At 39.9% G+C, this 20,317-nt stretch overlaps 1 protein-coding gene across 2 annotated transcripts in view; it reads left to right on the top strand.

Moving 5' to 3' along the window:
• SHPRH (SNF2 histone linker PHD RING helicase) overlaps nucleotides 1–20,317 on the top strand; it is a 73,202-nt gene that overhangs the window by 17,036 nt on the left and 35,849 nt on the right. For both annotated transcript variants that reach the window (XM_024551945.4, XM_053913825.2), the window contains exons 7-17: nucleotides 167–272; nucleotides 887–1,143; nucleotides 2,568–3,227; nucleotides 4,525–4,776; nucleotides 5,525–5,603; nucleotides 9,919–10,082; nucleotides 10,189–10,445; nucleotides 10,986–11,107; nucleotides 15,551–15,639; nucleotides 17,999–18,091; nucleotides 19,810–19,917. In XM_024551945.4, coding sequence (XP_024407713.2) covers nucleotides 167–272; nucleotides 887–1,143; nucleotides 2,568–3,227; nucleotides 4,525–4,776; nucleotides 5,525–5,603; nucleotides 9,919–10,082; nucleotides 10,189–10,445; nucleotides 10,986–11,107; nucleotides 15,551–15,639; nucleotides 17,999–18,091; nucleotides 19,810–19,917 — 2,187 coding nt within the window. The remainder of the gene's footprint in view (nucleotides 1–166; nucleotides 273–886; nucleotides 1,144–2,567; nucleotides 3,228–4,524; nucleotides 4,777–5,524; nucleotides 5,604–9,918; nucleotides 10,083–10,188; nucleotides 10,446–10,985; nucleotides 11,108–15,550; nucleotides 15,640–17,998; nucleotides 18,092–19,809; nucleotides 19,918–20,317) is intronic.

The raw sequence follows: 20,317 nt of genomic DNA, 5'->3' as shown, positions 1-20,317 counted from the left end.
TAAAACATAAGTTTTGTATGTATGAATAGAATATTTAGACCCCTTTTTTTCATAACATTTTACAACTCTTTGGCTTCTTCTTAATAGAAGGAAGGTTAACTTTAATAAACAACTCAGAATACTGAAAGCAAAACACTGTGTGACTACTGAATGTTGTTTATATCAGGGAAAAGTGGTGAATTATTTCATTCCATCACATTCTGGAGGAAAAGTAAAAAACACAGACACTCAAAATACGGATATTGAACCAAAAGAAAAGGTTCAGTGCCCCCGTAAGTATGAAGTCTCTTAAAGAAAATATCTTTTTACAGTGTTCTCTGATGTAGTTCTTGTCATCTTTAGATAGATATCTTGTAATTATTATAAGTAATTGTTTTTATATAGTTGTTTATACTTCGCGTAAATGGGTTCAGTTACACATCATAGTATCTTAACAAAAGTAAAGTTTTTTTTTTGTTCACCTTGGTCTAAGTAGTTTTTGCTTACAATTATATTTAAATTTCTTTAACTTACATTTTAAACCAGACTGTATTTCTCAAGCATAGCTACTTTAATTTCTGCTAGCGAATGAAGTTTCCCTTAGTAATAATAGCATGTACATAGATAAGTTTAAGAGGTTTTGTTTTATAATCTTAAACAATAGTTGCTTTGAAAGATTAACAAATTCATGGGTAATTCTTAAGTTATTTCCACTATAGACATTTATTTCTTAATGTGTTGAGATAAATTTTTATTACCTTCAAAATGACGGTGTATAGATAGCATACCTTCAACAGATCTTTGATTTATTTTCTGTTAACTTGGTCCTCAATGTACAATAAGATGAACCAAGTTTTCTTTTCTTTTTAACTGTTTTGACTGAGTTAGCATATCTTTTTGCATTTAGCTACACGTGTGATGATCCTGACAGCTGTGAAAGAAATGAATGGGAAAAAGGGCGTTTCCATCCTTTCCATCTATAAGTATGTCAGTTCCATATACCGATACGATGTTCAGCGTAACAGGAGTCTTCTGAAACGGATGCTCAAGTGTTTAATTTTTGAAGGTCTTGTGAAACAGATCAAAGGCCATGGTTTTTCTGGGACTTTTACACTGGGGAAGAATTACAAGGAAGAGGATATACATGATAAAACGAAAAAGCAGGTAACAGCATTTATTAAGTAGCTATATGTGAGGCCTTGCAGAATGAATTGGCAGATCCCATGTTGACAGTGTAGCTCTCACAGTCTGAAACAAACCAGTAGGAACATCACTTTGGGCTATGGCTTATGTTTTCTGCTTCCTGAGTGTAAGTTCCATCAGAGTAAAAACTATTTTGGTTACCATTAAGCCCAGAGACAGCAAGTACTCAGATATTTATTGGCTGAATTATAAAATTAGTTGGTTAAGCATATTATGAAGTTTAACTTCTCTGTGCTTTTGTCTGCAGTATAAGTTTGTTTTGTATTTTTAAAATGTTAATGATACCTTACATGTACATAGCTCTTTATGTACATTTTGAATCTTTTAAAGAAATTCTCACTTTTTCCATATCCATCATCTTATAAAACTTTTACATTTTGTTATAAAACTGCTTCTTTGGGGCAGTTAATTTCAGTTTGCTCCTAAGAAGATAGTTACAAATTTGTAAACATTAACTAAGGAAAGACTAATGACAAGTCCAAGTGTGGAGCTACTGGCTCGGCTACCATGAAGAATGTTACATAAAGAAAGTTCATTTCCTTGAGTAGGGAGTCTCCGACAGTTCTTCGGACTCTTGACAGTTTTCCCTCAGCCAGGGTAGAAGAAGACCGCATTGAACTTCTGTGCTTTTACTAATTCTTCTGTCACCAAAAAGAGACAGTCTGCTTCCATCGATATCACTCACTCCGCGTGAAGTATCCCAACTCCTCTGTCCACCCTGGCTCTGACATCCCTCTTAGGAAGCCATTGCTGGCACCTGCCTGTGCATCACAGCTCCTTGCAGTGATGCGCCCCTCTTACACATTCCTGTGGAGTCATTTTACTTTTTACTGTCCCCTCTTTCCCAACACACCCCTTTGCGAGCAGGGGCCTCACGTGAGTGTCCCCAACCTCACACAGAACTGTCATTCAGTGAGTAATTGCAGGAGGTGACACACGTAGAAAGGAAAGGCTGGCTTTGTTTGCTAAGTGCAGTAACTGGTAAATTCACTTTCCCTTTTTACAAATGCTGTATTTTTGTTCTTGGTATTTTTATAATTGCCCTAGTTTCTATATTTATATATTATAAACTACCAGTTTTTTATTGTTTTAGGTAGACCATAAATGAGAAACAGTTAAGACCTAAGTATTAGTAGCTCCCTTTATCTTTGTAATTTTGGTTTTCTCCAAATCTTACTCACACAGTAAGCCTTCCTTTTCTTGTTGACCTGCAGGCTGTGGGGAGGGTTCTCACAGAGGGCACTTTGAAAGCCACTGATCAGGAGTGGTTCTCCTCAGGACGAAGAATAGCAGGATTTTTATGTAAAGCGCATAAATAAAGTTGGGAATTCAATTTCAGAACTGTAACTTGTTGAAATAAATTGATTAAATAATGGTTTTCATAGGCAGTGTGGAGCCCAAGGAAAATCCAGAAAGAACCCAGGAAGTCAGTGGGCAAGGACACGGACTCCGAGTACTTGCCATCAAACACCTCTGATGATGACGAGGACCCCTACTATTACTACGATAAGCCCAGGAGAAATCGTAGTAAGATGAAGAAAAAGCTTGCTTCGTCCACGAAGAAGGGGAAAAGTCCGCCTGGCGTCGATCTCAGTTCACAAGACCACGGTCCAGCCACTGGTGACTCTGGTATTACTGATGTTACCACGTCCGAAAGCACATGTGTCCTTGAAGTCCAACAAGAACGTGCAACAGAGGACCAGGCTGAACCTCTCAACCCTGCAGGCGGTGACGCACCACATTCTAATGTCACGAGTGTCTGTAATTCATCTGATTATCGCTTTGAGTGTATATGTGGTGAACTCGACCACGTGGACCGGAAGCCTCGTGTTCAGTGCCTGAACTGCCACCTGTGGCAGCATGCAGAGTGTGTGAATTATGAGGAGAAGGATCTGAAGATTAAGCCTTTCTACTGCCCCCACTGCCTCGTTGCAATGGAGCCGGTGTCAACGAGAGCCACCCTGATCATCTCGCCCAGTTCCATCTGCCACCAGTGGGTGGATGAGATCAACAGGCACGTGAGGTCCTCGTCCCTTCGAGTCTTGGTAAGGCCGTTTGGGCTCTTTCAGGGAATATGAAAGTGTGGATTTTTGCTTCTTTAGGATAGTTTTTATGGTATTGGTCTCTTTATTGTCCATCTCAGAAATTAACGAGATAATATTAAATCAGAACTTGAAGGGGAAATTGAGAATATGAATAGAACAGTGGACTATTTTTTTCTGATATCAGAAGTTCAGAAATTAAAGTACTTGAGCAGAAAGATATGAAAGCTTCTGAAAAAATTCTTTATCATGTAAATGGAGAAGTCTTTGAGCATTTGTACTCAGAGAGAAATGCAATTCAACAGCGGCGTTCTGTGATGGCAGCTACTTGTCTGATCCACCATCGCTTAGCTCCAGAGCCATCCCCTGAAGCCTCAGTTACCTCACCTGTAAAATAAGAATTTCCTTTTTCAACAAAAATTTATTGAGCACCTGTTTTGTACCAGGATCTGTGCAAGTTCTGAAAACAGTATTCCTCACAAACTTACTGTGAAGATTAAATTGTTTGTTACAGTGCTGGCACATGGTATATGGTCATTCAGTGTTATTGTTTACTGGCATTAGTGTTCTACACTCAGTTCTTCTTTGCTTCTTTCCATTCAAACATATTGCAGGTTTTGTATATTTCAGTCTCTACCATAGGCAGGGAGCGAGAATGCAGTAATAAGCAAAACACCATCTTTGCGATTGAGGAGCTCTCTCCTGTGGGGTAAACAGACCTTAGTTTGAATCATGGCTCTGCCAGTTGTGAGCAGGTCACTTCCTGTTTCTTACGTGTGGGGTGGGAAGAGTAACAACCCCTAACAGGATTGTTGTTGAAGATAGCCAAAGCTTAGCACAGTGTCTGAAACATAAAAGGTGTTCCATAAGTAATAGCTCTCACTCTCCTAGTTTTTCATGCCCCTGTGCTTTTGCACATGCTGTTGATTCCATCCGCCTGCCCACCTGTGTCATGTCCTTGTCCCGTTTTCTTCCCCTTGAGAACTCCGAAGTGTTCTTCAAGATCCACCTCCAATTTTAACTCCGCTCCAAATTTACCTTCTCAGCCACAGAACTGGTCCTTCCACAGAGATGCTGTCACGTTTACTTCTTTTACAGTTCCTTTTCCGTTGCTTCTGTTATTAGTCTTCCACACTAAAATGTGTCTTTCTCTAGACAGGAATGGAATGTATCTCAAAGCATCTTTGTTCCCAAACAAGGGGAGAGGGCTCAGTGAGGGTATAAGTGAATGGTTATTGCAGTTATTGTCAAGAGCCCTTCTGCAGTTAACTCTCTGTGTCTATGCTGATTATTTCCTTAGGTATATCAAGGAGTGAAGAAAGATGGCTTTTTACAGCCTCATTTTTTGGCGGAACAGGATATAGTTATCATTACCTATGATGTCCTTCGTTCAGAGCTAAATTACGTAGATATCCCACACAGCAATAGCGAGGATGGGCGTCGCTTACGCAACCAGAAGCGTTACATGGCCATTCCCAGCCCCCTCGTAGCTGTGGAGTGGTGGAGGATCTGCCTCGATGAAGCTCAGATGGTTGAATGTCCTGCTGTAAAGGTGAGAATTTCTGCAGAATCTTTTGAGACTGGGGAAGAGACGGGGGGCAGGGATTGGGAGAAGCTGTCCATAGAAAATTTAATAATTTCAGCGTAATTAAGCCACAGTATTGCTGTTGCCAGAGTTTGCTGTTATTAAATACTCTTACATTTACTTTTCTCTTATGCTGTGAACCGCGTAACCCTCAGGAATTATTTCGGTACTCTGTGAAGCATTGTACATGGCTATGTACACGGCTCTAACAGTAAACTGTACTTGGGGACTTCAGTAAGCATCACGTAGTCTTTGATAGCTTTGGGCCGAAGCTGACTTTGGCAGTTTTATCAAAGAGACTAGATGGTAATGATAATGCCACCTTAGAAGGTAGAATTTTGATTTAGCCTTTGTCATACGTGTCTTTATTCTGTCTCTTTTGGCCAGTTTGTAACCTGTCCTAAATTTGCGAATCACATCTGTTTTTACAGTGGTTCCCATCTGAAGGCTGTGATGTGTCAGTCATTCAGGGAACCTTTTCATTCTGCGTATACTTGAACTACCCTTCCTTTCGTGGGGGGGCACGTGGCATCTAATGAGAAACACTCTGCTGTATGTTGGCCCGTGGAACAGGGCAGTGGACACTGAGCGTGAAAACCGCTCAGTGAGAACAAGTGCACCTGACCCGAAGTGCAGCGTTCCACGGGCTGCTTTCATGAGCTAACGTCTGACTTCTGCATTTTTTCTTTCTTATTCCATGTGTCTGTCCGGTCAGGCTGCAGAAATGGCTCAGCGCTTGAGTGGGATCAATCGCTGGTGCATCAGCGGCACTCCGGTACAGAGAGGACTGGAGGGTAACGTATGGGTTCCTCACGCTGGGCGTGTATGTGAGAAGCTTAGGTTTTTGAAGAAAAAGTATTGTTATGTTTAACCCTTGCTAAAATCCTTACTGAAGTGATGATACATGTGTTTATACTTGACTGCTAGTACGTTCAAGCATGTATCTTTTTAAATGGAATTGGGTGGTTTTGTTTGCAGACGGGAGGACTAATGTGTAGTGAGAAGTCCCGTTGCCCTAAGTTGAACAGTTACTGTGCTGTCTCAACAGGGCAGATACAGGTCAGAGCTGAACTCAGAGTTCCCCAGTAGTGGGTGGAAAACACAAAGAGCCTGGTCGGGGGGTGGGGGGCATTTAATTTTAATTGGCTGTATCTATAAAAATAGGATCATAATTTTCATTGTCTGAATCCGCAGTGGACTATAATTTATTAATTGTGAAAGTATAAAGCATTAATAGCTCTGTAATATTCTACCGTATGGTCACACCATTATTCCTTCAACTGTTCCTCAGACATTTAGATTGTGTAGTTCGCCCTCCCTCCCACACACACATTATAACTCAGGTTTCTGCATAATTTCATCTGTATAACTTAACTTTTCCCAAGAGTAGACATGAATTTTTTAAACTTTTATTCAAGTTGTGAATATTTAAAACTAAAAGTTTAAATGTTCTTAAAGAAATTTCCTAAAAAGCTGTCATTAAAATGTAGTTAAATTATAAAACATAAATATTCTTGTAGTCCTATGGCAAATACCATCCTCAAAAATTATCATCCTGAAAATTTAAGTTTTTGTGTATTTGTGTTCATCAGGAAACTTATCACTCTGCTAAAGTAAAAATACCAACATCCATTACTGTGACCTGAGAAATAGTATGTTTTTTGAAAATTATTTTTAGGAAGGAGAAGGTTACCTAGGGAGATTTTATAAATACCTACTTAAGTATTTGAATAATTTTAGTAACTTACATAAAAAATATATTTATATTATAATATCAGAGTAATTAAAAGGCCTGATTTCGTGGTCTGATGTTACATTTGGAAACTGCTCAAATTGTAGATGTTTAGGTGTTACTAAGATCTCACTGAGCTCAGAAGTTAGCTTAGATGGTACAGAAAAAAGAAAATGACTGTTTTTTTCTAATCTCAATTTTTTGAAAGAATGTGAGCAAACTCCTCGTTCCCTGGGTAGGTTATTTCAGATACATGAGATGTTGGCAGGTGCTTTGGACACGTGTCACCATTCAGCAAATTCTTGAGTGACGTTTTTAAAACCAGCTTCATTAAGTTATAAATGATATATCGTAAAACTGTAAATACTTAAATGTAAAATTTAGAAACCTTCAAAATATGTGTATACACATGAATCTATTCCCGTGATCAAGATAATCACTTCTAAAAGTTTCCTCCTGCCCACCTTACCTAAAAGAAGAGCTTTCCCAGACTGCCTGGGATTTTAGCTTATATCTCCTCCTTGCTCTCGTAGGTCTGTGATGCCTTTAACGCTCTGGCTCTGGTGGTACGTCTGTTCTTTCTGTGGTTGTGGTGGCCTGCTGTGAGTTACTACGTTGCACTTGGAAGCGGAAGCTCATTCGTTTTCTTTTTGTGTTAGATCAGCGTTTTTTCATCCTTGGCCCCATTGACATTTTGGGCCAGATAGTTCTTTTTTTTTCCCCCTCTCTCTTTTTGGCTGCTGTCCTGTGCATTTTAGGATACTTAGCTTCTACCCACTAGATGCTGTTTGCACTCCTGCAGTTGTGACACCCACAGATGGATTCAAACATTGCCAAATGTCCCCTGCAGGGCAAAATTTCACCCCTTCTACCTCCCCCTCAGTTGAGAACCAGTTTGTTGGACTGATAGAGATAAATCAGACTTGATAGTATATTAATTAACAACAACCCAGAGGTCTTGTGACTTCCAGATTGGCCACATATTGAGCAAGAAAATGAGGCTAGGATATTTTCATTCCATAGTTTGCCAGGCCTTTTGTCTGTTTCTACAGGCGGGCTGATAGAAGGTCAGACTACCCTTGGAAAGTCAGACAAGCAAGAGCACTGTCCCCTGCCCACCCGCCACACCCCATGTCCATGTAACATGCTTGTTTGTATAGTTTTGTACCAAGTTTTGGCTTGGGGAGGTACATGAACCTAGGTTTACATCCTGACGTATTTGTTGTATGTCCATAAACAAATTGCCTAATTATTCAAATTCTTATTTGTAAAATAAGGTATTTTAGAGATTAATTTTAACACAGTTTGCAAAGCATTTAGCAGAGTTCCTGGCAGATAATAAATATTCAATGATGATGGCTGCTTGTGTTATTCTTATTTTCCATCTATCTGTTGATTTATTTTAGTTTTCCTAAAAATATATACTATAATTTAAGTACTGTATGGTTCATTGCTTCATTTATTCTTTTTGAGATGTAGAGATGTACAAAAAGATTTACAACATCCGTGACATGAAGCCTGCAGGTTAGGGGAGAAGATATACTTATTAACTACCTAGACAAAGATAAGATTGCAATCCAGATAACTTTCATACATGAGATAAGCAAATAATTCTAGCTATAACAGTTTCCAAAAAAGACATCTGTTTCCATGACATCACATCAAAGGGATGCAGAAGGAGGTGAAAACTGCGTGAAGGTCTGAACCAGTGACATGAGCTAGGTAAAGAGGGGGCAATAATTCTCTTTGGAGAGGAAACAGAAAATCTAAAGATCCTATGGCAGGTGGAGACCACAAGAGTAGCGGTGTGGCTGGGGCACAAACCGCTGGGGAAGCTTGGGAGGGGGAGAGATTGAATAGACAGATACACATTGCACCATGGAGGGTGTTGCAGGTCATGATAAAGGTTTCTGTGTATTAATTTTCTTAAGAACAGTAGGAGATATTGAAAGGTTTTAAACAAAGTGGTTAGGGATCATCTGATGGTTAGACTTATATTTCAAAAGATCACTAGTTGCAATGTGGAGAACGGTTTACAAGTGGGCACCGTGGATAGGACGCTGCATTGACTGGGTACAGTAAGTAATCTAGGCAAGCAGTGCGGGCGGTTTGGATTTGGACCAGGCTGTCTGGAGGAAATACAACAAAGTGGATAAGGAAAAACAGACAAGACTTGCTGATAGACCAGGAAATGCCGAGGTTTCTGATTTGCGTGACTCCAAGGATAGTGGAAATCCTCACCAGTGAATAGCGCTAGAAGAGAAGCATGTTTGGGTAGAAAAATTATGGATTTGATTCTGGTAGGTTGAGTTTGAGGTATCTCTGGGACCTCAAAGAAGAGGTACACGTAGGCAGTTGGATTGATTTGAGCAGGAAATGGAGATCTGTGGATACCTGCATCTAGGCAGTGGTTTGGTTCAGATATTACTAAGTCTCAGCAACCATCAGAGTAGTTTAATTCAACCTAAGTATTTGTTGGTCATCTTTGTATGGCTTCTAAAAGAGAATATATGCCGGTTATGAACATACTTAACAATGCAGAAAAATATAAAGAAAATTACACTTAGCTATAGTCTTCATTTGACAACATAACCACTCTTCCAGTCTTTTAAATGTTTATGTATTTGCACTTAATACTGCATGCATAATTCTCTATTCCATTTATTTTATTTTTTTACTTAATGTATCCTAAGATGTTTTCCATGTTTAAAAATTCATCATGAGTATCTGAAAAACTGCTTAGAGTATAATGTTAAATGGGCAAAAGGGGCTAATATAATATTGTCTCATCAAGAAATACGTAAGAAATACCGTGCTGTACAACTAACAAACACAAGACCTGCTGGATCGGGGTTTGGGGGCAGTTCTATGTTATGGTGGTGGCGGGGAGACCATAGTTTATTTAGTCATTTCCTTTATTTGACTGATTTTTACTCTATATATTGTTAGTGTAACTGTCACTATGTAGATATATCTTGTCTGTATCTTCTATCATTGTCTTAAACTTATTTCCTGGGAGTAGAATAATTAGATCAAAGAGTTTGAAGATTATTAGATCAGAGAATATTTTCCATGCCACCTTAGTAATTATCTTTTTTTCTGATCTAGCAAACGTTATATCTATAAGTTTTAGTGCATGATACGTGTGTGTGTGTGTGTGTTTAAAACTAGCTCCTAGCACAAAATGTACAGCAAAATAAATCCTTAACAAATGTAAGTTGAATTGGAATTGACTTTCAGATCAAGAGCCTGCACAATCTGCCTGTTAGTTCCTGGAAAGTACTATGTGCTATGTAATGTCTATGCAGGTGGTTATTCAAAATAGCAATGCAGAAATATAGAAGTTATTCTCAATGTACTTTTTTTCTTGCTTTCAGATCTTTTTGGATTAGTGGTCTTTCTTGGGGTTGAACCTTTCTGTGTCAGACACTGGTGGGTTCGACTTCTCTATCACCCTTACTGCAAGAAAAATCCTCAGCCCCTCTACAGCTTCATTGCCAAGATTCTGTGGAGGTCTGCAAAGAAAGATGTGATTGACCAAGTCAGTACACTAAGTTTCTGTTGATTCGTGGTATTCAAAGGGAAAAGAAGGGATGGGATGGACAGTTAAATTTCCAGGTGAAATCTTTTCTTTTCCCCGTCTGCAGATTCAGATACCTCCTCAGACAGAAGAAACCCACTGGCTCCACTTTTCTCCAGTGGAGAGACATTTCTATCACCGGCAGCATGAGGTGTGCTGCCAGGACGCCGTCGTCAAACTCAGGAAGATTTCCGACTGGGCTCTGAAGCTCAGCAGCCTGGACAGAAGGACTGTCACCTCCATCCTCTACCCGCTGCTGAGGCTCAGACAGGCCTGCTGCCACCCACAGGCGGTTCGAGGGGAGTTCCTGCCACTCCAAAAGAGGTTTTACTATCCAATTCTTTCTGCTGCAACTGAGAATATAGTAGCAATAGATGATACTTAAGCAATTAACTCCCTAGCCCAGAGTTTCACGGCCTTGTCCCTGAGTTCTCAGTTATTTTTAGCAGTGTGGTGGTTTTTCTTTGGTATGGAATCCCATTTGTGAAAGAGAATCACATCATCAAAATTATTTTTATGGTTTTGAACATTTCTTTTCAAACTTGGGGTTTTGTAGAGTTTTGTTGTTTGGGGTTTTTTGCTTCCTTCCAGGTGTGAAAGGCTTTTTTGTTCTTACATATTTGGGCTTGTAGGGTTGAGTACTGCCCATGGTTTCAGGCATCTGCTTAGGGTCTGGGAATGTATCCTCACAGAGAAGAGAGGATGACTGTAATAGAGTTCAAAGTGATCGTGATAAAAGTGGAGGCGAAGAGAAAGGGGCTGAAGGTGCCACAGAGACTCCGTAGGAGTCTGATGGTTTTACGTGACGCGCTGCTGTCACCCGGGTCTTCTTCCCGGTTCTGAGCAGCCTGCCTCTCCTTGCAGCACCATGACCATGGAGGAGCTTCTCACGTCCCTGCAGAAGAAATGCGCGACTGAGTGTGAGGAGGCGCATCGGCAGCTAGTCTGCGCTCTCAACGGCCTGGCTGGCATCCACATCATTAAAGGTAGGGGGTGATCGCTCGGCTGTGTCTGATTCTTCTTCCCGTGACACTTCTGACTGTTCACACTCAAGCATTGCTTTCGGCAACTGTAATGAGTCATCGAGTGCTGTCTTCAACAACTGCTTCAATCCATTACCGCATTCCTAATTCAATAAGAGATTGTGCAGTTTTGTAGCCTTTATAATAAACCGTAGTGACGCTTAGGAGCTTTCTTATTCCCTCTAAAGCTAAGTAGAATATAGTCCTTAAAGTTGCATAAGTATTCGTAAGGTGGAATAATATATAACTTTAAGCATTTTGATAATTTAAGATATACTAATGCTTCTTTGTTTCTGCATTTCTTATAAAAAACTGTGAAGTAGCTCATGATTATAGTTTTAGGCCAGGAAAGACATTTGAGTTGGAAAGACATTTTATGATAAAGTTCAGTCCCTTTAACCTTCCCACAGAGATTACTAATCCATTAGTTTATTTGGGTCCACTGTCGTGGAGAAAATTTACCATTCTCATTTGCATAATAAGACTTTAAATAAATCAGTTGCCCAGAAAAAATTTGTGCTTTTGTGGAATCCAAGGAAATATTCCAGGTCTCCATAAATGCAGTGGCATATCTTTAGTTGCTAGCTCTTAAGCATAACAGAACTGGAACTAGAAAGTGTCTCTTACAATCCTGGATACTTGGGTAGCATTAGAAAGACTCACAGATGCTGAGAAGTAACTCTAGACAAGAACTAATAAAGATGAGGCTTCTTGTTTGCTATAGTTGTAGTCCTGTGAACTTGAGGATCTTCTTCAAGGTTTCTGAATCTGTTTCCTTAGCAATAAAATAGAGATAATCCCATGTGCCTTGAAGTGTTCTTAGAAGTGTGGTGCCCATTGAAAACTTGATAGAAACGTATAGGTAGAGTACAGTGTTGTCGATTGTGGTAATGTGGAGTGACCTCAAATGCTTACCACTTGCTCACAATGCAAACTTTATTAATAACTAATAGTAGGAGAAAGGGGCATATTATTACATAAACTTGACAAATTATTTAACACATGCACTTTTGTGAGCAAATTGTCCCTGAAGACATCCCCTTGGAAACCTGCAGTTTACTAGCAGTGCTGGCCAGCTTGGATTTGCTCCAGTAATTCTTAACCATCCCCGTCATCGTCACTGCCTCTCGCCTGCCGGGTGTGCCTGAGACTCGGGAGCATTCCAGGCACCTGTCCGCAGGCTAAAGCGGTCTGTGCTTTATAAGCCAAAGCGAACAACTAAGTAAGGAAACTTTTTAGTAGAAATTATTTTTTAATTAAACTTTGTAAATTATTTTGACTGGGAAATAATCAGGCAGAAATTGAGCAATGATATATCATATTTATACCAACGTGTCACAGCCCCACACTGATGGAGGGGGATAGTTAATGCTGAAAATCTACAGCACACTTGACTACCGCAGGTAAAAAATGGGTGTGCTTGGTCTTTGAGATACATGAATAATCCACTCCTTAAAATATTTAGGTCATTAAATCCAGCATCACATCTGAGAAGTGATCATATTACTACAAACATATTATATTATTGTATTATTGTATTATTATCATTATACTACAAACATATTATATTACACTTGCATGTATATATTCCAGTTTATCCTCGTAATTACCCGGTGATTGAGGTATTATTATCCCCATTTTGTATAAGAACACTGGAATTCAGAAAGCTTAGTTGCTTTCTCAAGATTGTAGCTAATAAATGGCAGAGAATTTGCCCTGGATCTTTGGATTTCAGATCAAATTTTAATGTTTTTATTATAGTATATCTGCTTCTTCATCAAATACACATTTATAAACCTCAATATTATGCTACCTATAGTAGGTTAAAACTCACCATCAAAACTTATGAAATGGAGTAATATATCACTTGTAGTGTGTCGTGATAAGAAAAGTAAAATTCACATTTCCCCTTTTGGTTCTAAAACTGCATTTCTGATTTTAGTCTGCATTGTTATTACCCAGAAGTTTAGGCAGTTAATGAATTTCTTCACTTGCCCTGTTTCTCTAGTCTCCTCAGACTTATTGTCTCCTTTGTCTCCTGTGAGGTTGTTATACATGCCGTGGGCACCGGGGGAAAGGGTTTTCCCTGACCATGTCCAGACGCTGTCGCACTCCGGGGGGATCAGCCTGGAGGCGGCGGCTCCTGGGGGGCAAAATACCGTGGTGCGGCCCCGCAGGAGGGGCATCGCTGCTCCTTCCAGACAGTTTCCACTGCCTTCCCACGGTGCTTCTGTTAATGGAAACTTCTATCAGAAAGTCCATTAGGAGAGGACATGTCCGTTCTTAATTGTAATTATAAACCTAATTGTGATGAATTTACTGCTTTTAGTTTCCATTGTTTAACTTCACAGTACTGTGTTAAACGGCGTACATTTTTTCTAAGTCCTCACTGACTACATTAAAAACATGGTATTATTATAGTTTTGTATAGTATGTTTACTGCGCATATGTTTTGGAGAAAATCGGGTTGGCAGTATCAAAGGCAGTATAGTTTGTTTACTGGAAAATGTCACTGCCCTCGAGTGGCCAGGGGTGGGTATTTCCAAATTTGACTTAAACTTACGTAACTTATAAATACGCATGTTTTTGTGCCTTCCCAAGAAAGCTGTCTTTTTTTTAATAAGCATAAAAAATAGGTATTATGTTGAACAGTTCAAATTCAACTGCTTACATTATATTTTAGTCATTATACCTCCTTTAAAAGGTATAGTAATTATAAAGGGAAAATTTTCAAGTGAATTATTCTCTATCAGTGACAGCATAAATACCAAGAGAATGCATAAGTCATTTGAAGAGCTTCACAAAAATCTTCAAAACTAAAAAAAGCGGGCTCATTATGTGATGACAGTTGAGGGTTACTCCTACATTATAGTGTGATTTGTGAAAATAATCTTTTTTGTCGAAGGGAATCAAAATTGGTTGACGGTAACGCGGTGTGAAAATGAGTGCTTGGTGAAGCTCTGTGCTCAGTGACTGGCAGAATTCAGTGTAGAGCAGCAGTGTGGCTGTGCCCGACGCCCCTGGGCTGCACACTTAGAAATGGTCGAAAGGGTAAATTTCGTGTTACGTGTGTTTTACAGTGAAAATATATATTTATACATAATCAGCACTAACGAGAGAGAACTAATGACAACATTTACAAAGCCGTGTACACAGAGAGAGAAAACTCGCGGTGGTTCTGAGCAAAGTTCTAAATCTACAATAGTAATAAAACTAGGTGGAAGTTAAAGGGACAGAAAGCAAGTACATGTAACGAACAGGACACAAAGGTTGTTTTTTTTTTCAATAAACTGAAACTAGAACATTTCTGTGCCTTATTTTCATGATTCTGCCACTTGTAGATTTTCACTTCAATTGTATTTATAAGTTACCGGATTAAGGTTTTTCCCTAGGCGGCAAGTAAGATTACTTGGTTTACAAGGGTTTCATTACTTATGCCACGAAAAACATCTCATCTCTCCTTTCATTGAGGTGTCATCAAACTCTTTCTGAAAGAACCAGATAATAAATACTTAGGCTTCGCAAGCCACAGCCCTGTTGCAACTAGTCAGCTCTGCCGTTACCGTGCAGAGCAGACATGAACAGATGACCAGGCTGAGGTCCAACAGAACTGTCTTTGTGGACCCCGAAATTTAGTGTCACATTTTTTACATGTCACCAAGTACTACTCCTTTGAATTCTTTTCAACTATTTAAAATTGTAAAAACCATTCTTAGCTCAAGGTCCTTACAAAAATACAGAGGGTCAGATATGACCCCTGGGCCATAGTTTGCCAACCTGTACCTTTAATTGATACTTTTTGAATTATGTTATTTGAATGAGTTGCTAATTAGGAACAATATAAAGCAGCATAAATCTCAGACTAATTGTGATTTGTGTGACCAGAAGTGGAAAGAAGAATCTCTTAGTTTTTGAAATGTAGTTTTTAATTGCAAATTACTCTAACCACCAAGAAGAACATCATCTATCAAGAAGACTATATTAATTTTCTGAGAATTATGTGTTGGTTGGTCATAGTGTTTTTAATATTTGTTTAAAATATAAATACCTATGTCACTTGTCCTGATTTCAAACATAATAACTATTAATTGGTACTCTGACTTCGGTGAGAGGAAAAACATGTGTTTAAATTAGAAGTTAATTCAGAGTTTGTTTTTCAGTATAATTTTAAAACATCGTAAATGCATTTGATCATTGTTCTGTTCTGTGAAATTAACAAAAGACCTGTCATCAGCTTTTTTATTGGGGCAGTATGTTCATTTCAAGTCTAATTTCTTTTCTTTAAAAAATAGCGAGTTATGATCTCTAAGTCGTATTTTTACAGACATTTGTAATTATAGGTGACTAGATCACATTAGGAGCCCAACACTTGACTTCCTTATGCTTTGGGTGCGCTTTAATCCTTAGGCGAGTACGCGCTGGCCGCTGAACTGTACAGAGAAGTGCTGCGCTCGTCTGAGGAGCACAAAGGGAAACTCAAAACCGATTCGCTCCAAGTGAGTCCAGACTAAACAGTTCCAAGCACATGTTTTGTTTGTTTTTTTATGAAATAGTTTTTCTGAATATTTAAGAAGGTGAAGGGTAACAAATGGACTGAGTCATGATGTCTGGGGATGGAGCTTGGGATTCAGTGCTTTTAATAAGCACCCAAGATGATTTGCACATCCAGCCTTGCCTCCGTGTCCTCGGGGGACTGGTTCGGGACAGCCCGCTACCCCTGCCTCAAGGACCGAAAGCTGCAGATGCCCCAGTCTGTTACATGAAATGGTGTCATTTTGCCTATAACCCGTATTTGCACATAGGCGACCACAGGGTATGCCGACACATCGCTTCATTCAGCATATTGTGTATTCAGCATAGTGCTCGGTGCGTGGCAAATTCAAGTGTTGCCTTGTGAAATTCTCTGGAATTCTTTTTTAATATTTTTGGTCTGTGGTTGAATCTGCAAATTCGGAACCCTCAGATGTGGAGGGCTGACTGTACATGAGAGTTTGAGAATCACCACTATCCCACATGCTCAGGCTCATATTGGCACAAGGCTGACCAGCTAAATCTAACCTACATTAGAAAAATAGCTTGAATTACCTGTGCTTCAAAGAGTGAGAGCACTTTTATCACTTTTTGCATATGTATATCAACATATTTATTCATGTGGTTTTCACCAAAAAGTAGAGAAAATGACTTAAAGTCAGCAATGTAACTAAGTAACAATAAATATTATCCAGTGATCTTGTAATTTAATTTTTGGAGGTCTTTTAGGAATATTTGGGTATTTGGATATTTGAATTATAACATTTAAGCATTGCGTCTTTCCCCGTTCTTGGTTATGTCAGGTGGGTTATATAGACAGGGCTGTCTGAATGGTGAATAAGGACCACTTTTATTAATCATGGTAAGTTTAGGCTTGAGTCCCTGGTGAGACTTCTTCACCATTCAGAATCTAGACTCTGGGACCTACATGTTCCCATGTGCTTCAGCAGATGGTAGGAGGTGTGTTTGGGGGAGAGAGAAGAAGAGGGGAAATTAAATACAAGTCTGCTTATGTTCTTCATGGATAAGGAGTACAGGAGGCAGGCCCTTGACCTTAAGCAAATGTGTTTGCCTCCTGCCAGAAGGAGGAAATGCAAAGGTGTCTTGCTCCCGAACAAAGGAAAGGAAGGTAGAACAATAAGCAAGACAAAAGTCCAGAATGCCTAAGGGCAAGAACAGGCCACCCCTGGGGTTGTTCCCCGTTTATCATAACAACCCCACGTACTGGGAAAGCTCGGCCCACTGGATACTTTGCCCTGTCCAGTCAGAGTGGCCCCTCTGTTCCCTTGGAATAAAATGTGTAAAGGATGGAGAGAGACAGGCATTTCTCCCATCCATTCCACAGCCTTGTGCAGAAAGCCCCAGAAGCCCTCTTCTGTTAGCACACACAGACAGAGCCACCCATCTGCCCCGTGGTTTCTCTACTGTCAGTTGCACCTTTGTTGTTGTTATTACATCCCGTAGTGTTAGTGACCGACTGTATTACCTCTGAAGCCGAACTGAAAAGACCTTAGAACAGTTGAGTTAACTTTTCAAAGGTTAACTCTACAAAGATCTGTACCACGGCTCAATCTGTAGCCAAACAGAGTAATCCTTTAGGGTCGCAAATCACTGGCCCCAAATCAGATCTTTCCAGAAAACCATTGCCTGATCCTTTAGCCCTTACCTATTTTCCCAAGTTAACAGATAGAAATTACTTTCACATTATTTCTTCTCATAACCTTTCACTGCAGGAGTCTCTCACCAGTTGCAGACTTAATGCCACAGTGAGGAGCTTGGCTTACATTGAATACAGAGATATATGATAGAGTTTTCCTGTACCATCTTCACCTCCAGCCGTCCCCTGTTCAGCCCTTAAGTTCGGCAGGTCCAGGTCCCAGCCCTGTTTTCTTATGTATTTAATTATCCCTATTTTTATCATAATATAATTGCTAGGATCATTTCCCAAAAGAGGAATCAAGTCTCTGCGGTCTGCATTTTTATTTGACTGCACTTAACTTGGCATGCTCCTTCTTCCTCATACAGACAAATGCATATATAATAGAAAACATACATCTAGAAATAGAAAAAAGAGAAAAATAGAAAAAATATTACATACTCTGCTAACTATGTAGATATGTTTCATAAGACTTTTAATTGAAGAAAATTTATGTCGTGAATTAAGACGTTTACTGTAAAACTGACTTTGTTTTTTCTCCGAGAAAGGAGTCCTCAAATCAGTGGTGTGAGTATGTGGTGGAAATGCTCTGCGTGCCATATCAACAGTAGCTTCTCTCCTGGAATTCCCTGCATGGCTCATAATTACTGCCTCTCCTGTGTTTGTAGAGACTTCATGCTACTCATAATCTGATGGAACTGTTGGTAGCCAAGCACCCAGGGATACCTCCTACCTTGCGAGACAGCAGACTTGAGGAAGAGGTAATTATTACTTTTTCATTCTGTCTTTAAAAGAAGAATATGTTTTTCAGACTTCATGCTCCACCTAATTGCTATTTCAGTAAAGGTAGCAGTGTTTCCCTGCTGCTTGGACGGTTCAGACTTCGCTGTGGAGACTTGGGAGGTGGAGAATGGCGATGCTTACTGTGCTCTCTGGTGATCTGCCCGTAGCTGTAGGATACGGCTTGTTGTAGAGTGGTTGCTGACAGTCAGCAGCACACGATGTAAATGAAAACCATTCGAAAAGGAGACCCTGTTGATCTTTTGACAGATCTGCAGAAGGCGTAGTTTAGTAGAAATAAAAAAAATGTTATACTTCGGACACCTTTCTATTTATTATTTATGGCAGGAAATTCAGATTCAGTAGAATTTCTTATGTTCTCAGAGAAGTTCCCTCTGCAACGAGTACTGATTCTCTCTGGAAAGAGTGACATTATAAATTAATTCACTATAAATTGTTAATAAGCTTATTATGCTAATTTCCCCATCGAGTTTTACCTTTTCCAAGGTTAAACAGAGATGCAAAGCCTAAATGTAAAAAGTAGTAGCTATGTTTGAAATGTATTGAACTTGTACGTGGAGCCTTTATCTGAATCAGCAAGGTGAAAAATGAGACTGTGAAGCCTGCGAGGCCCTTTCTGAGTGTCAGGTGGCCGTCTGTTAGAAATTTCCCAGTGAGCTGTCACCCCCGTTGCGTCCGGTCTTTGCGTATATTCAGTCACTCTTTGTATCAGTGCCTTTAGTGACGGGAAACTCTGGGAGACAGTCCAGCCTGTTAGTAGGCAGCTTTAGTGACCAACTAATTATTAACTTTAAAAAGTTAATTGGAAGTTCGTGACAAGAAAAGGAAGCGTGCAGCGTGAGGAGGAGGGTTCACACTATGTACGTGGACGTGCTTCCACGCGTCAGCGCATTAATCTGCCAGGACTTCCATAACAAAACGCCGCAGACTGGGCGGCGTAACCAGCAGAAACGCATTTCTTAACGCCCTGGAGTCTGGCGGGCTAAGATCAAGGGGTCAGCAGGGTTGGGTTCTCCTGAAGACTCTTCAGCCTCAACATGGCCACCTTCTCACTGTGTCCTCCCCAGGCCTTTTCCTTGCTTGAATCCCTGTTGTCTCTCTTTTCTTTTAAGGAGACCAGTTATTATATTTATTAGGGCTTCACAACTATGGTCTCATTTAACACATTTACACATTTACTTGCCTCCTTAAAAGCCCCGTCTCCAAATGTAGGCCCATTGGGGGTGAGAGCTTCGCCGTATGGATTTTGGGAGATCACAAGTCATTCTGTAACACCTGTGTTACTGTGTATTCTCGAGTATTATTTCCAAACTGAATAAATTCCAAGAAATTGAAATCACGTAATCAGACAACAGATTCTAAAAGGTGTCATAATTTTAAATGACACTGTTCTTCTCCCTTCCTTTTTTGTTTTTTAATTAAAAATTCAGAGAGCAAACACTTGGGATTTCTTAAATTTTATGACTTCACAGATGAATGTGTTTTCCTGAATATATGTATCCTGATACTTTCTGGCATGGCTTTTATTTCCTCTGCAGTATACTTGTAGAGTTTTATGCTTAAGTGGAGTAAAGTAGCTTTAAATATGTAAAAATCAGCGCCTTGTTATTGACACATCACATGAAATGGTTTTCTGGACCTGCGGTGAGAGCTGACGCTGTTTGCTGTTGTCACCCAGGCCAGGCAGCTGCGGGAGCATTACATGAGCAAGTGCAACACCGAGGTCGCGGAAGCGCAGCAGGCCCTCCTGCCGGTGCAGCAGACCATCCGCGAGCTCCAGAGGAAGGTGTGTCCCCAGGCTGACTCCCTCACTGGTCTTGGTCTCCGCAGAGCATTTTGGCTTTTGTTCCGGTGTGGGGGGAAGCTTGCGTGTATGTAATCACCTTGGAATTCTGAGCCCCTCGTACAGCACCTGTCCCACAGGAAAAACTTATTTGTTAGCAGTGTTCTTTTATTGAATGAACAGATATATAGATAAATCACCTATTTGTATAGTTACGCTTTTTCATTTAAGCTCTAAGGGGTTTCTTTTACCTTGGGTTGTCTGTTGAAGAAAGTAAAGACTTTTATAACCTTCTTTTGATCTTAAATGTATGCGTTGCCAAAATCTTTTCTATTAAGATGTCAGAACATTAGAACCACAGGTATTTTTATTATGAAATACAAGCTATTTGCCATTTCTAAAA

This window comes from Desmodus rotundus, chromosome 11, assembly GCF_022682495.2.
Source record: "Desmodus rotundus isolate HL8 chromosome 11, HLdesRot8A.1, whole genome shotgun sequence".
NCBI lineage: Eukaryota > Metazoa > Chordata > Mammalia > Chiroptera > Phyllostomidae > Desmodus > Desmodus rotundus.
The sequence above is the reverse complement of the archived record's forward strand: the minus strand, read 5'-3'. Positions and strand labels throughout refer to the sequence as shown.